Genomic DNA, 15546 nt, shown 5'->3' with positions numbered 1-15546 from the left:
GACTTGCTACATACTGGCCAAAATTTTTCTCCTGAATGCACCTCAAGAATGCTGGCCTCTTATTTCCTTTCACACTAAAACTATCCCATATTGTTCTAGGAAGCTGTTGTGAAAGCATCCTACAAACTAATCTTCCTGATTTAAAAAAAAATTCATTCGTGGGACATGGGCGTTACTGGCTGGCCAGCATTTATTGATGTGGAGATGCCGGCATTGGACTGGGGTAAACACAGTAAGGTGTCTAACAACACCAGGTTAAAGTCCAACAGGTTTTAACCTGGTGTTGTCAGACTCCCTACAGCATTTATTGCCCATCCCTAGTTGCCCTTGAGAAGGTGGTGGTGAGCTGCCTTCTTGAATCGCTGCAGTCCATATGCTGTGGGTTGACCCACAATGCCGTTAGGGAGGGAATTCCAGGATTTTGACCTTTGCCAATTTGATTTGTCCAGTCTATATCAAGATTAGTACCCCCCATTTCCACTTTATTACAAGTTCCAATTACTTATTGCAAAAAATGCTTTATCCAATGGTATAACTACTGTTACAGGGACTATAAACCACCTTCTGCAGTGTTTTCTGACTTCTGTTATCCCTAATCTCACAAATACTGATTCTGCTTCCTGGAAAAGAAAAGAAGTTGGGCTTCCGTTCTGATTATTATTTGGTGATTCGAACTGGAATGTTTATGTGCAAGTTAGCTTTGACTTTAATGACATAGTTAAATAGCTTGTTGATATCCACTGTCAGACTTGCACAGAAACTGGCGTATTACTGACACTATGGAACCATTCTATGTCACAGCAAGAATTGGAAGTTGAGAATTTGATTTACCCCAAGTTGCCAGAGTGTCAGTTCTGCAGAAAGATCCAAAGTTGTCAGTTCTGCACAAAAGTCTGTGCTGTCCTAAGGCCCAAACTAAATTCCACTTTTGGGTGACTCATTTAAAGGTCGTGGTTTGCCATTTAGAGGGTGGGAAATCAACTGGTTCTCATATTGAACTGAACAGCAGGTCAGGTGAAAGGGAAGAGGCAAGCTGTTTTTGGAGAGCAGCTGTAAAAATGTTGGTAATGGGCTTGAGTGTTTTTTGAGTTACATACTTGAGCACAAAACATGAATCTTAGACTTGAGCAGAGTCAATTACGTAAGTATGAAGGAAGAGCTGGCTATTGTTGATTGGGCAAATTGACCAAAATATTTGGTGGTAAATACATGTAAAGAAATCATTCAAAATGTTCAACAAAAATCCGTTAAAATCAAAAATTAATATCAAAAACTCAGTGAGAAAGATCTATCTATCTATAGGGAAGTTGAGAATATTTGATTAAAAGAAGAGGCTTAAAATACTACAAAGAATAATAGTAAGGTTGCGGATTTGGAATGTTTTAGAAATCAGCAAAGAATGACCAAAAACTAACCAGGAACATGAGTATAGATTCTAAGATGTTTTACCAGCACATAATGAGCAGAGTGGCTGAAGTAAATGTTGGATTCTTAGAGGCAGAGGCAGGGCAAATTACCATGGGGAATGTGGAAATGGCAGATAAATTGAACAAATATTTTATCTGTGTTCACAGTGGAAGACACAAATTGCACACCAGATATGGAGGGAAATCAAGGGGCTAATATGAGTCAGGAGCTTCAAGTAGTTAACTTCAGCACAGGAAAAGTACTGGAGAAACTTAAAGGACCAAAGTCAAATTCTCAGGACCCGATAGTCGACATTCTGTGGTTCTAAAGCATGCTTCTTGGACCCAAAAAAAGTAATTTAAAAATGTTTTAGGCCTTTTGCAGAGAGGTGCAGCTAATATTTGGTTAGACAACTTATCTGCAGTCCAGATTAGCATTGGTAAACAGCAAGTGTTTCTTTTAATAAATAACCATCACCCAGCTAGAAATAGTTTTCAGGAAGCCTGTGGTTTGGAAAAGTGAATTCAGCTCGGAAACAAGATGCTGTTGGAAATATTGACAACAAAACCAGAAAAGAATTGAAATGCTGAGCAGGTCAGGCAGCAATTCTGGCGAAATAGGAGTCAGTCAGGTGACATTTCTGGTCTTAAGACCCTTCCTCAGATTTTATTGATTTTTGTATTCATTTAGAACACTACTATATGCTGTAATAGGAAGACAATAGGGTTAGTTTTCTGGAAGGATGTGATGAAGCTAGTTGATGGGGCTCCTTCAGACAAATCTGTTTTCAGGTTTCCTAATTTTTTTTTGATATATCCTGTGGCACAGCTCATTCAGCTGTTCCTTTCTTTGTTTTGTTGGTGCAGAGGGATTTATGAATTTTATTTATTCCAGAATTATATTCTGTCTTTTTATTTGATTCCTTGTCCCCTGTCAGTACAGGATAGCTTGATGCTATAGCTGTGCCACCCATTTGGGAATTGTTTATATTGTGTGTTCTTCCCATTTCTGCTTTGCACAACATTATCCTTATTTTGACTTATGAATTTTATTTTTGAAATGTATTACCTATTGTATTTCCCAGGTGCTGTTTGAACTTGCTCGATTTCATGCTCCCTCAACCATCTTTCTGGATGAGCTGGAGTCAGTGATGAGCCAACGTGGCAGTGCTCCTGGGTCAGTACTCTTAATCCATTTTTATATTAAAAAAATTATTTTTACCATCTCTCATGGTGGAAATTTACCACTACCCCACCGAATGGGCTGGCAGACAGGGTGGGAGGGGGGAGCAGAGAATCAGGTGCCATTGCAGCTGCCTACTGTCCCAGATGTGACCACAGTTCCTGCTGCCGCTGCTGGGCTTAAAGAGCTGCTAGCCATTTGGTTGGCTGACGGCTTTTGGGGACTCGACTTCCAGATGGGGCAGCAGTTTTGCCCTGGCCAGTTAACGGCCTGGCGGCTGTTAAATGGCTGTGGTGTGACCTGACCAAGCAGAGGTGGCTTTGCCCTGACTTTTCAGCTTTTAAAAAATTCATTTGTGGCACACGGGCATCGCTGGCTGGCCAGCATTTATTGCCCATCCCTAGTTGTCCTTGAGAAGATGGTGGGGAGCTGCCTTCTTGAATCGCTGCAGTCCATATGCTGTGGGTTGACCCACAATGCTGTCAGGGAGAGAATTCCAGGATTTTGACCCAGCGACTGTGAAGAAACGGCGATATATTTCCAAGCCAGGATGATGAGTGGCTTGGAGGGGGACTTGCAGGTGATGGTGTTCCCATTTATCTGCTGTCCTTGTCCTTCTAGATGGGAGGGTGGCACGGCTGACCTTCAGCCTAAAGTTCAGGTCCATGTCTCCCAATTTGTTCCCCCATTCCTCTTTGTATATCTGTTCCTCTATGTCTGTATTTGTTAGATCTGTGACTGCTGGCTATTATTTTTTATAGTTTGAACCTTTGAAGAGCAGGCAGAAGCAATGTAATTATAGTAAAAATGCATTATCTCAGAATTGTCAACCCTCTATCATATGACCGTGGTTAATAAAGATTTATCATTCCATTCTCTCCCCATTCAGGTCAGAGAGAATATATATGCTGACAGTTAACCTTGGAAGTCAGGAATGGCATGGGCCAGTGACATCTGACTGCTAGAATTAATAATAAGAAAAAATGTGTTTTTCCTTTATCTCTCTCTAAGGCGCACACTGCTATCACTCAAATGAGTGCCCAACCACCTTCAAAAATGGGCAAAATCACAAGATAGATTCGGACAAAGAAACACCTTTACCTAATTTCAAATCTTTCCAGAAAACCAATCTATTGTATTCTCATTCCGGTGTCTAATTTCTTAAATTAGTTCAGTGTCCTGACCTCAATCACACTCTCTTCCTGACAATCCCTTCCAGCTATTGATTAACCTTTATTTAAAGAGTTACTCGCTGACATCTACCCTAAACCTGCTCTTATCTTGCAGGTTCCACCAATACCACTCTGAACTAACTGCAGACAAGAGGTCCCCTAGCATTTCCAACTTGCCTGTTGGAAAATACTTTCACCTGCTATTCATTGTTGTACTTGCTGTGCAGAGCCATTGAGGTGCCCTAATAGGCTTTTTAAAATTATATATAACATTTTATTTTGACTTTAGAAATGGATTTCAGTGGCTGTTATTTTTTCACTTTACAAACAGCTGGGAAAAAAATAGGAATAGTGGGCTTTTGTTTGGATGGGGTCATGCCTGGAGTTCAACGATGCTGAATAGTGGTAGAAAGGTCTAGTTGGTGTGTGGCTGGGTGCTGCATCATCCAGTGATAGGGTAGAGGCAATGCCCAATGTGCCCCTGTGTCAGGAAACCACTTGTAGTGTAAAAGAAAAGTTAAACCCTCTCCTCTGCAAGAATCTAGGCCTTTATCTTGGCCTGGATCCCACAAAGGATTTGGCTTCTGTGGCTGTGGTGCAAGGCAGCGCATGCTCATCTATTGAATAAACCTAAGTTGATGCAGATTGTTCCTACACCTTATGTGAGTGTGCCAACCCAACATTCTCAAGCACTGATTCTATTATCTGACTTAGAAATCTTCCTTCTGGGCTGAAGTGCATTTCTTCACTGGCTTCTGGGCTTTACTGTGACTGTCATTTTGTTACTGGTGTTTTGTACTAAGACTGTATTTTTCATTGCACTGCCTCTATTCCAGATCCACATGTGCTTTGTTCTGATCCTGGCTGATATTAGTGGACAGGTTAGACCCAGAGTAAAATCTGTCTTTCGCAGATTCTTTGTATTGTTATGATCTTTGACCAGACCCCCTAGTTTTTGCTCAGAGAGGGTTAGGAACTAATAATGTTTTAGAATCATAGAGTCATAGAGGTTTACAGCATGGAAACAGCCCTTTGGCCCAACTTGTCCATGCCGCCCTTTTTTTTTTTAAACCCCCAAGCTAATCCCAATTGCCCGCATTTGGCCCATATCCCTCTATACCCATTGTACCCATGTAACTATCTAAATGCTTTTTAAAAGTAAAATTGTACCCGCCTCTACTACTACCTCTAGCAACTTGTTCCAGACACTCACCACCCTTTGTGTGAAAAAATTGCCCCTCTGGACACTTTTGCATCTCTCCCCTCTCACCTTAAACCTATGCCCTCTAGTTTTAGACTCCCCTACCTTTGGGAAAATATATTGACTATCTACCTTGTCTATGCCCCTCATTATTTTATAAACCTCTATAAGGTCACCCCTCAGCCTCCTACGCTCCAGAGGAAAAAGGTCCCAGTCTATTCAGCCTCTCCTTATAACTCAATCCATCAAGTCCCAGTAGCATCCTAGTACATCTTTTCTGCACTCTTTCTAGGTTAATGATATCCTTCCTATAATAGGGTGACCAGAATTGCACACAGTATTCCAAGTGTGGCCTTACCAATGTCTTGTACAACTTCAACAAGTCGTCCCAACTCCTGTATTCAATGTTCTGACTGATGAAACCAAGCATGCCGAATGCCTTCTTTTCACCACTCTGTCCACCTGTGACTCCACTTTCAAGGAGCTATGAACATGTACCCCTAGATCTCTTTGCTCTGTAACTCTCCCCAACGCCCTACCATTAACTGAGTAAGTCCTGCCCTGATTCAATCTACCAAAATGCATCATCTCGCATTTGTCTAAATTAAACTCTATCTGCCATTCGTCAGCCGTTTTGTTTAAAGTAAACAAAATTTGAGTTTCAAGAAATTTGTTCAGTGAATAAACACACAAGAGTTCACTGGTTTTGAACAAACAAAAATAAACTTTACTATACAAGGTCAGAAAGATAAAATAATTATACAATATGTCTAAAACTCTAATATTCAGGGTAAATATGAGGAATATATGAAGTAATGAACCAATTGTGGTCAAACACACCACACAATAAATGACAGATGCAACCAAGACAGAGTCCATAGATTTCTCAACAACCTACTCCGACATCAGTAACAGAGTCAGAAAATCTCATTGAAACTCTGAGGGATTGCAGTCTTCACCTTTCAAGATTTAATCTTGGAATTCTCTCCAAAGGTTGCTCCAACACGGATGGCACCAACGACAGCTCACCTGACAGGGTTTCAATCTTGTCTCTGGATATTCCGTTCCCAAGTCTTGGATTCCCAAGTCTGCACTCAAGCACCAATTCTGCTGTGCTGAACAGAACACTACAGATTCTGTCTAGCATCATATACATTGCATCTCATTTCAATTGTCCACAGTTCCTTCTCTCGCAAACTATGAGCACAATTCTTCAATTAGCTCTTCCAAACCTTCAACTCTTTCCTACATTAGTTTGACTCAACAATTCGCAACACTGCTGCCTCAGGGAGGTTAGACACTTCCTACTAGGATTTACAGCTGGAAAAATCCTGATGAAACTCCTCCTGAACACTTCCTAGTGACTAATAGTAGTTTAGCTTATTGCAGAAGTAGATGTTCAGCCTGTAATATTAGGAGGTAAATTGAAGGAGAGAAATTAACCAGAAAATCAATAAATAAAAGTAAAGAAGTTCTTGGAGGAAACTATTTCAGTATTTTTTTATTGCAGTGGAGAACACGAAGGAAGCCGGCGGATGAAGACCGAACTCCTAGTCCAGATGGATGGCTTGGCACGATCTGATGACCTTGTCTTTGTTTTGGCAGCTTCAAACCTACCTTGGTGAGAAATTAATTTATTAATTTACTCTTCTACTGATCTCTCCTCTTGTACCCACAATGCCAGGACTATAATGTAATGCTCTCCCCTTGCCTGGATGAGTGCAGCTCCATAAACACCAAAGCAGCTCAACAACATCCAGGACAAAACAGGCCGATTGATTGCTACTCTTTCCACAAACATGCAATCCCTCCACCACTGATGAATGGTGGCAGCCATCTGTACTATTTACAGGATGCACTGCAGGAACTCACCAAAGTTCCTTAGGTAGCACTTTCCAAACCCACAACTGCTACCATTTAGATGGACAAGGTCAGCAAATAGAATCATAGTCATAGAGTTTACAGCATGGAAACAGGCCCTTCGGCCCAACTTGTCCATGCCACCCAGTTTTTACCATAAAGCTAGTCCCAATTGCCCGCATTTGGCCCATATCCCTCCATACCCATCTTACCCATGTAACTGTCTAAATGCATTTTAAAAGACAAAATTGTACCCGCCTCTACTACTACCTCTGGCGGCTTGTTCCAGACACTCACCATCCTGTGTGTGAAAAAATAGCCCTTCTGGACACTTTTGTATCTCTCCCCTCTCACCTTAAACCTATGCCCTCTAGTTTTAGACTCCCCGACCTTTGGGAAAAGATTTTGACTATCTATCTGATCTATGCCCCTCATTATTTTATAGACCTCTATAAGATTACCTTGAAGCCTCCTACGCTGCAGAGAAAAAAGCCCCAGTCTATCCAGCCTCTCCTTATAACTCAAACCACCAAGTCCTGGTAACACCCTAATAAATCTTTTCTGCACTCTTTCTAGTTTAATAATATCCTTTCTATAATAGGGTGACCAGAACTGTACACACTATTCCAAGTGTGGCCTCACCAATGTACAACTTCACCAAGACATCCCAACTCCTGTATTCAATGTTCTGGCCAATGAAACCAAGCATGCTGAATGCCTTCTTCATCATCCTGTCCACTTGTGACTCCACTTTCAAGGAGCTATGAACCTGTACCCCTTGATCACTTTGTTCTATAACTCTCCCCAACGCCCTACCATTAACTGAGTAAGTCCTGCCCTAGTTTGATTTATCAAAATGCATCACTTCGCATTTATCTTAATTAAACTCCATCTGCCATTCATCAGCCCATTGACCCAATTGATCAAGATCCTGTTGATAACCTTCTTCACTGTCCACTATGCCACCAACCTTGGTGTCATCTGCAAACTTACTAACCATGCCTCCTAAATTTTCATCCAAATCAATAATATAAATGACAAATAACAGTGGACCTAGCACCGATCCCTGAGGCACACTGCTGGTCACAAGCCTCCAGTTTGAAAAACCACCCTCTTTAACCACCCTCTGTCTTCTGTCATCAAGCCAATTTTGTATCCAATTGGCTACCTCACCCTGGATCCCTGGATCTTGTGCAACAACCTTCCATGCGGTACCTTGTCAAAAGCCTTGCTAAAGTCCATGTAGACAACATCGACTGCACTGCCCTCATTTACCTTCTTGGTTACCTCTTCAAAAGACTCTAATTCATGAGACATGATTTTCCACTCACAAAGCCATGTGACTGTCCCGAATCACTCCTTGCCCCTCTAAATGCCTGTAGATCCTGTCTCTCAGAATACCTTCCAACAACTTACCCCTACAGATGTTAGGCTCACTGGCCTGTAGTTTCCAGACTTTTCCCTGCAGCCCTTCTTACCTGGGAACACCACCCTCTAGAAGTTCCCCTCCAAGTCACTCACCATCCTGATTTGGAAACATTTCGCCATTCCTTCACTGTTTCTGAGTCAAAGTCCTGGAACTCCTTCTCTAACAGCTCTGTGAATCTATCTACATGTCGGGGACTGCAGCAGTTTGTGAAGGCAGCTCATCACTGCCTTCTCAAGGGTAACAAGGGATGGGCAGTAAATGCTGGTCTAGCCAGTGACATTCACATCCTGTAAAGGAGTAAAACAAAAGACCAGTTGAAGCTTCAGAAAACCTTGATATAAATAGGGCCAATGACACTAATTATTTTTGCAGGGAATTGGATCATGCCATGTTACGGCGACTGGAGAAACGCATTTTAGTTGATCTTCCTTCCAAAGAAGCACGTCAGGCAATGATTTTGCACTGGCTACCTCCTCTGAGTAACAGTGGTGGTGTAGAGCTTCGGACTGAATTGGACTATAGTTTATTGGGAGAAGTGAGTATTGCATTCCCTCTAGCATTTTTGTGCATTAAAATTGTCTTGAGTTATCAATGCAAGATGATGTGACATTTATAATGGTGGATCCTAATGTTAGAATTCTTGATATATGCTGTAGCAGGATAAGGTGGGATTGAGAGTAGGGTGGTTTATAGTTAGTGCTGTTTAGCTTTTGGAATCCAAGTTTGAAAACTAGCCCAAGCTGATTGGATGAAAATTTTGTTCTGCGGTGAGTGATGGGACAAGTGGAGAAACGAGAGGAGTTGGAGAAGCTGGATATGGCAATGGCAGAATTCTGTTGTCCAGGAGTCTGGAAAGCTGTAAAATGCCTCATTGAAAGTTGAGGGAGGCAGGCGGGTTAATTGAGATCGTGTGTGGGAGAGACGACAAAGTGAGAAAAATCTGCAGTGGAAAGGGCAGATGAGGAAGTGGATTGTGGACGGAGCACAGTGAACACCAGCAGTTGCAGCAACATGAAGGTATGTATGACATTTTTGTGTGAGGATCCCTAGAGACATCATTTTAGATTTGACAAAAATGCTCCCACATTCCTACCGTCATTTCCCACATTCCTACCGTCATTTCCCACATTCCTACCGTCATTTCCCACATTCCTACCGTCATTTCCCACATTCCTACCGTCATTTCCCACATTCCTACCGTCATTTCCCACATTCCTACCGTCATTTCCCACATTCCTACCGTCATTTCCCACATTCCTACCGTCATTTCCCACATTCCTACCGTCATTTCCCACATTCCTACCGTCATTTCCCACATTCCTACCGTCATTTCCCACATTCCTACCGTCATTTCCCACATTCCTACCGTCATTTCCCACATTCCTACCGTCATTTCCCACATTCCTACCGTCATTTCCCACATTCCTACCGTCATTTCCCACATTCCTACCGTCATTTCCCACATTCCTACCGTCATTCCATTCTGTACTTTCTCCAACAGGAAACTAAAGGCTATTCCGGATCTGACATCAAGTTGGTTTGCAAAGAGGCAGCTATGCGACCTGTGAGAAAGATCTTTGATGCACTAGAAAATCACCAAACAGGTAGATTGAAGATAAACTTGTTAGCTGCACAAAATAATCAGTAATTTGATTCAAATTGGAATCTAATCCTATTTGTGAAACAAATCAGTGGTTTCTGGATGGCTTTATTTAAAATCCTTAATTTCGTACTGCTGGATCCTTTAAAAATATAATTATAAACATATGACTAAAGGAAGAAGTTGCTTGCTGTTTAACCAGCCACATGTGTTCTGACCTGGTTGTAATTAATTTAGAAGAGATCTATTGTGGGTGTAATTTCATTACCCCCCATCTTCGGAGCTGGGTTTGGAGGTGGGATGAGCTGGCAGGAGGATACAGGCTGGAGATCCCGTCACCTTACTCCCTTCCTTCAGCTGTAGGCTTGAAGATGACTTTCTCACCTGGAGGGCAATTGAGATCTTAAGGACCATCTTAAGCACCTCATCCTGCTGATGCTGCGGGTAGGCTTTGTGCGTCTACTGTGAGGAATACCTTGTGGGAAGACCTAGGTCATGGCAGGGCCGTCTCGCCTGGCTGGGCACTCTGCAATGGGAACAGAGGGACCCAGAGTCAGACCTTTAAAATGAACCCCTTTCTCCCCACCACACCCCCTGCTCCACATGACTGGCATGGCAGATCTGCCCCTTTCACCATTCCTCAGCCTCTAATGCCAATCCACTGCCGTATCAGCTCTGGCCACTGCTCTCAAAGGTACTGTGAAGCTGCTTATCTCTAACTAGCTGGCAGCTCTTGGGGTGGATTATCTGCCCGGATTAGGATGTGGGGGTGGGGGAGCGACACCTCACAGGAGCTGGGAAGCCTGAAGCTGGGAAGATAAGTGCTGTTTAGGACTTAATCCCATTGGACCTCCCAAAAATGGCCATGGTGGGGTTGTCCAAATTTCCAGCTGGTGGACAGGCCCCCGTCCAGATCATTAAATTCCTTGCATTAAGTCTGATGGTGGTTTGACTGTACCAAGCGAATTGGGCCTCACATTGGCGAGCTGCAGACCATTTGAGCTTTGGGCTCTGCATTGCCAGCAGCAGCCTTTGCATAGGTGTGGGGGAGCGGTGGTCAGAGTAACATGCTGGCTGCAGTCACGGCAGATCAGTTTAGTAAAATAGGCATCATATGGGCTGTTAGGCAATTTTTAGGTGCAATTAAAAGGCATAAAAACTACTTCAGATGCAACTCCTGGATGCAAAGGCAAAATACTGTGGATTCTGAAAATCTGAAGTAAAAACAAAAAACTGTAAATATTTATCTGTGGAGAATGAAACATAGTCAACACCTTGGTTCTTCTCCAAGCATGTGCAGTAATCAGTGTATCTGGTAGAACACAGCTATGTGTTGTACCTGCTACATATCAGCTAAAGTGCATACAATCTTCACTTCTATATTCAGGAAAAAACAGTCTACCCATTTTTCAACTGGAAACAGTCTCCACAAATGATGTCCTTGATGTGATAATTCACACCAAACCATCTGCGAAGAATCTTTGTCAGAAATACACTGCCTGGCAGCATGAATACGAGTCGGTATGAATTGGAGCATGCAACAAGCAAGAAACTACAGCAAACCACCGGCAAAAACTTCCAGACTGGCAAAGATCCTTTGACATTTTTAAAGTGAAACTATTCTCTTTTTAAGAATGTGCTGGGCATTTAATCGCCAAATGTCTGCAAGTGCGTTGACTTTCGACTCTCAAAGTCTTAAGACTACCATGGAGACATGCTCAGACAAGGATCACCAGGAACAACAATCACCCGTGCAGCTCAGCGATTGAAGTGAATGTTGATTCTGTCCCTGATGGAAAGTATACACAGACGCAGCAGGGAGAGAAAGCAATCTTTGAAAAAATGTACAAAAGAACAGCAAAAGGAGCTGTCAGTTTTTATGTCAGTTTTCAGTTGTGCAGGACTCTTAACGTTAATCTGTAAAAACCTAAAGAAATTCAGGTATTAATTGAGGAGAAGTGTGAATTGTTGGCCCTCTCACCCATTCATCAGTCATGGCTGCTTCACAATATTCTGGTTTTACATCCTGTTTTACAAGGTTAACGTTATTCAAGAGCCATTATTTGCCTTATTGATAGTCAATGGACCTAAATCTCAGCATTTTGTGGATTTTAAAGTATTTTTTATAAGTTAAATCAACACCTGTGAACTGTCTGTGGGATAGGAAAATAAATATATTTGCTGCCTAATGTTCTAACTTTTTATTCAAATACCTAAAAACAGTTCCAGAATCTATCTTAGTACTGATACAGAACTCTTGTCATGAAATTGTATCACATCTACCTCTGCCTTAAAAATGCTCAATGACCTCATCTTCTGAGGCAGTGTTCCAAAGTCACACAACCCTCAGAGAGAAAAAAAATCCTCATCTCTGTCCTGTAAGAGCAACACCTAATTTTAAAACAGTGTCCCTAGTTCTGGACTCACCCACAAGAGAAAACATCTGTTCCACGGTCACCTTGTTCAGGATCTTGTGATCCTTCAGTCACCCCTCTCACTCTACTAAACTCCAATGGAAACAAGTCCAGTCTGCCCAACCTTTCCAGGTTTAAGTTGTGCAAGACATTCCGCTCATTCCAGGTATCAATCTGGGAAACCTCCTCTTTACCACCTATATGTATTTACATCCTTCCTTAAATAAGGAGACCAAATCTGCACACCGTATTCAAGATGTGGTCTCACCAATGCCCTGTATAACTGAGTTTATCATTTATTTATTAGTCACAGGGAAGGTTTACATTAACACTGCAACGAAGTTACTGTGAAACTCTCCTTATTGCCACACTCCGCTGCCTGTTCGGGTCAATGCACCTAACCAGCATGTCTTTCAGATTGTGGGAAGAAACTGGAGGACCCGGAGGAAACCCACGCAGACATGGGGTGAACATGCAAACTCCACACAGACAGTGACCCAAGCTGGGAATCAAACCCGGGCCCCTGGCACTGTGAGGCAGCAATGCTAATCACTGTGCCGCCCGAAGAAAAAAACAGTGGGATTCACTCCAGTTTTAGGGTGGTGGAGGCAGGCACGCTGACATCGTTTAAGACTTACCTGGATAGTCACATGAGCAGCCTGGGAATGGAGGGATACAAACGATTGGTCTAGTTGGACCAAGGAGCGGCACAGGCTTGGAGGGCCGAAGGGCCTGTTTCCTGTGCTGTACTGTTCTTTGTTCTTTGTTCTTTTTACGCGAATTCGACAATTTTTTTGGGAGAATCGTGCACCCCCCCCCCCCCCCCCCCCCTGATTTTAGACATTATAAGTGTCATTCTTGGGGGAAAATGGCAAACTATTTTCAAAAAGGAATTGATTGGTACATTTTGTCTGTTTGATTCTCTTGACTGCCAAGGTGTCAATGCCCAGGGGACACCCCCCCCTTACCCCCAACCCTCTGGGGGACCTCGATGGCCCCCCTTCACTCCAGCGGGATCCAGCTGCCAGCTCCCCATTAGTGGGGAGCTATAGTAAACCCCGCTGGAGTGAACCACTCGTGGGGGGGGGGGGGAGGGGAGACACTAGCGGACCTGGAGACTTCAGTCCCAGGCCCGCTAATTGGATTTAAAATATATTCAAATCATCATTTACATCAATTATGCAGCTCCGTGCCAATTACTGGTGTGGAGCTGACAGTGCCGGAAATTGGGTGCCTAGAGTATCGGGGGGGGGGGGGGAGGGGGGACATGGTGCCCAGCAGGAAGCCCGCGAAATAACCTCCGCTCGAGTCGCCCAGCCCGCTGCGCGACAAAAGCAGTGTAGCGAGATGGGAGAATCGCCTCCCCAGATTTTGAAAAATACAAAATATTTTTTCGATTTTAGTTACCCACTGGTTTGTTTGTTGTGTAATGAAAGTTTTAAGGGCTAACGATTACTCGAAGGCCTCAGTATCTTCCAAAAGCTGACTGAAACTCAATCGCCCGGATTTTGACCTGGGTGGGTGTTGCGAGCAGGGAGGGTCTTTGCTCAGATTTCCCTGCATATCACTGATTTTTCACTTGACAGTATCCATCTTTTAATTCTGGGCTGATATCCTGCCTGGAAGCCAATCTGATTGACAGGCTTGGTTTCCTGTTAATACCAGTAGGAGGAGCAGGGTGTGATCAAGTTTGAGATTTTAAAATTTTAACATCCTCCCAACTCAGTCCATTCGTAGTGGTTAAAATTACTCTCAATATTTTGATTTGTCCTGAGTTTTGTCTATCTGCTGAAGAAAAAAATCCTGCAGTAGATAGAAAAATACTTATCATAGTGTGGAATTAGCTATTTAGCACGTCATCACCAATGTGAGCATGTTATTTGAGTAAACCATATTGACTGGGACTTGGGTCAACTTGCTCTAGCATAAGGATTGTTCCCTGTGCCTAGTTCATGTCTGCCTTAACCAATTTCTGTTCATAGAATCCCTACAGTGCAGAAGGAGGCCATTTGGCCCATTGAGCCTGCACCGACTACAAGTCCCACCAAGGCCCTATCCCCATAATCCCACATATTTATCCCTGACACCAAGGGGCAATTTAGCATGGCCAATCAACCTAACCTGCACATCTTTGGACTGTGGGAGGAAACCGGAGCACCCACGCAGACATGGGGAGAATGTGCAGACTTTGCACAGACAGTGACCCGAGGCCGGAATTGAACCTGGGTCCCTGGTGCTGAGGCAGCAATGCTAACCGTTGTGCCACCATGCCGCCATGTCCATATTCTATGGAGTATGTTTCAATACTTATGAAACATGAATTTTTTTACAATATGGTCACCCAATGTGAAGTACAGCAATTAAAATAAAAAAGAATAAAGCATGAATTTGCCTTGAGAAAAGGCATTCATAATTTAAGATTTAAAAATGAAGTTATATACACCCAACAGTTTCACAAACTGTCATCTGTTACCCAGGGGACAGATCAGAGAGGAACAAATCAAACTGCATTTTCTGATTACCAAGATATTTTGAATGAGTTTGTTTTAAAGAAGCGATGGAGTATTTTTCTCCCTGACCCTTCAATTTTTGTGTGATCCAATTTTACTGATAATTCACAGCAACTCGAGGTAGGATTAATTAGGTTAGTTTATTTCACACGTTCAAAGTCCACGAAAGGAATGCCCGCGATGTCATACTCCACATTCACATAGTAAAGGGGGAAGAGAGAAAATAAGTTTACAGTACAAAGACGGTACAGAAAAAGTGAATATTGTTGCACTTGAGTTCCAGAGGAATTCATTCACACAAGTGTTTTGATTCAGCTGCTGGAGGCTGGTGTTGGAAGATTTGCATTTTAGGTAGTTATGATGTTGCAAGATGAAGTATGCATGCAGAGATTGTGTCGGTTCTGTAGGCGATGGTACAAAATTTTCCAGAGTCAGGTTAGATGGCTGGCTGTCCTGCCTGGACAGAGGTACCTTCCTTGTGACTGGCCAGGTGGAGGGTAAAATAACAATCTGGGTGTGCAGCTCAGAAAGGTGATATTAAACTGTTCAAATGTCTTCAGGCTTGTAACCTTCCTTCTCCAGAGTGACTTTAAAAAAGGATGTTTATCCAAAGTCTGGAATAGGCTTTGTTTTCAGAACTGATAATGTCTCATCCATTATGGGTTATTAGGGATGCCACTTATGTTGAGTGTCTGACGTTTGGGAATCTATTGTCTTAGTACACCCACTGACTCCACTAGCAAGATTGGCTTATCAAATGCAAATGGCTTT

General features: G+C 42.8%; 1 protein-coding gene across 3 annotated transcripts in view; it reads left to right on the top strand.

Moving 5' to 3' along the window:
• Positions 1 to 12038, top strand: part of katnal2 (katanin p60 subunit A-like 2) — a 41055-nt gene extending 29017 nt beyond the window's left edge. For 2 of the 3 annotated variants that reach the window (XM_078227790.1, XM_078227715.1), the window contains 5 exons: positions 2492 to 2583; positions 6473 to 6583; positions 8624 to 8786; positions 9753 to 9855; positions 11239 to 12038. In XM_078227790.1, coding sequence (XP_078083916.1) covers positions 2492 to 2583; positions 6473 to 6583; positions 8624 to 8786; positions 9753 to 9855; positions 11239 to 11378 — 609 coding nt within the window. In that variant the 3' untranslated portion in view covers positions 11379 to 12038. The remainder of the gene's footprint in view (positions 1 to 2491; positions 2584 to 6472; positions 6584 to 8623; positions 8787 to 9752; positions 9856 to 11238) is intronic. The other variant, XM_078227875.1, reaches the window with a different exon arrangement.
• The last annotated feature ends 3508 nt before the right edge of the window (positions 12039 to 15546 follow it).

The sequence above is a fragment of the Mustelus asterias genome, chromosome 1, assembly GCF_964213995.1.
Source record: "Mustelus asterias chromosome 1, sMusAst1.hap1.1, whole genome shotgun sequence".
Classification (NCBI taxonomy): Eukaryota; Metazoa; Chordata; class Chondrichthyes; order Carcharhiniformes; family Triakidae; genus Mustelus; species Mustelus asterias.
The sequence above is the reverse complement of the archived record's forward strand: the minus strand, read 5'-3'. Positions and strand labels throughout refer to the sequence as shown.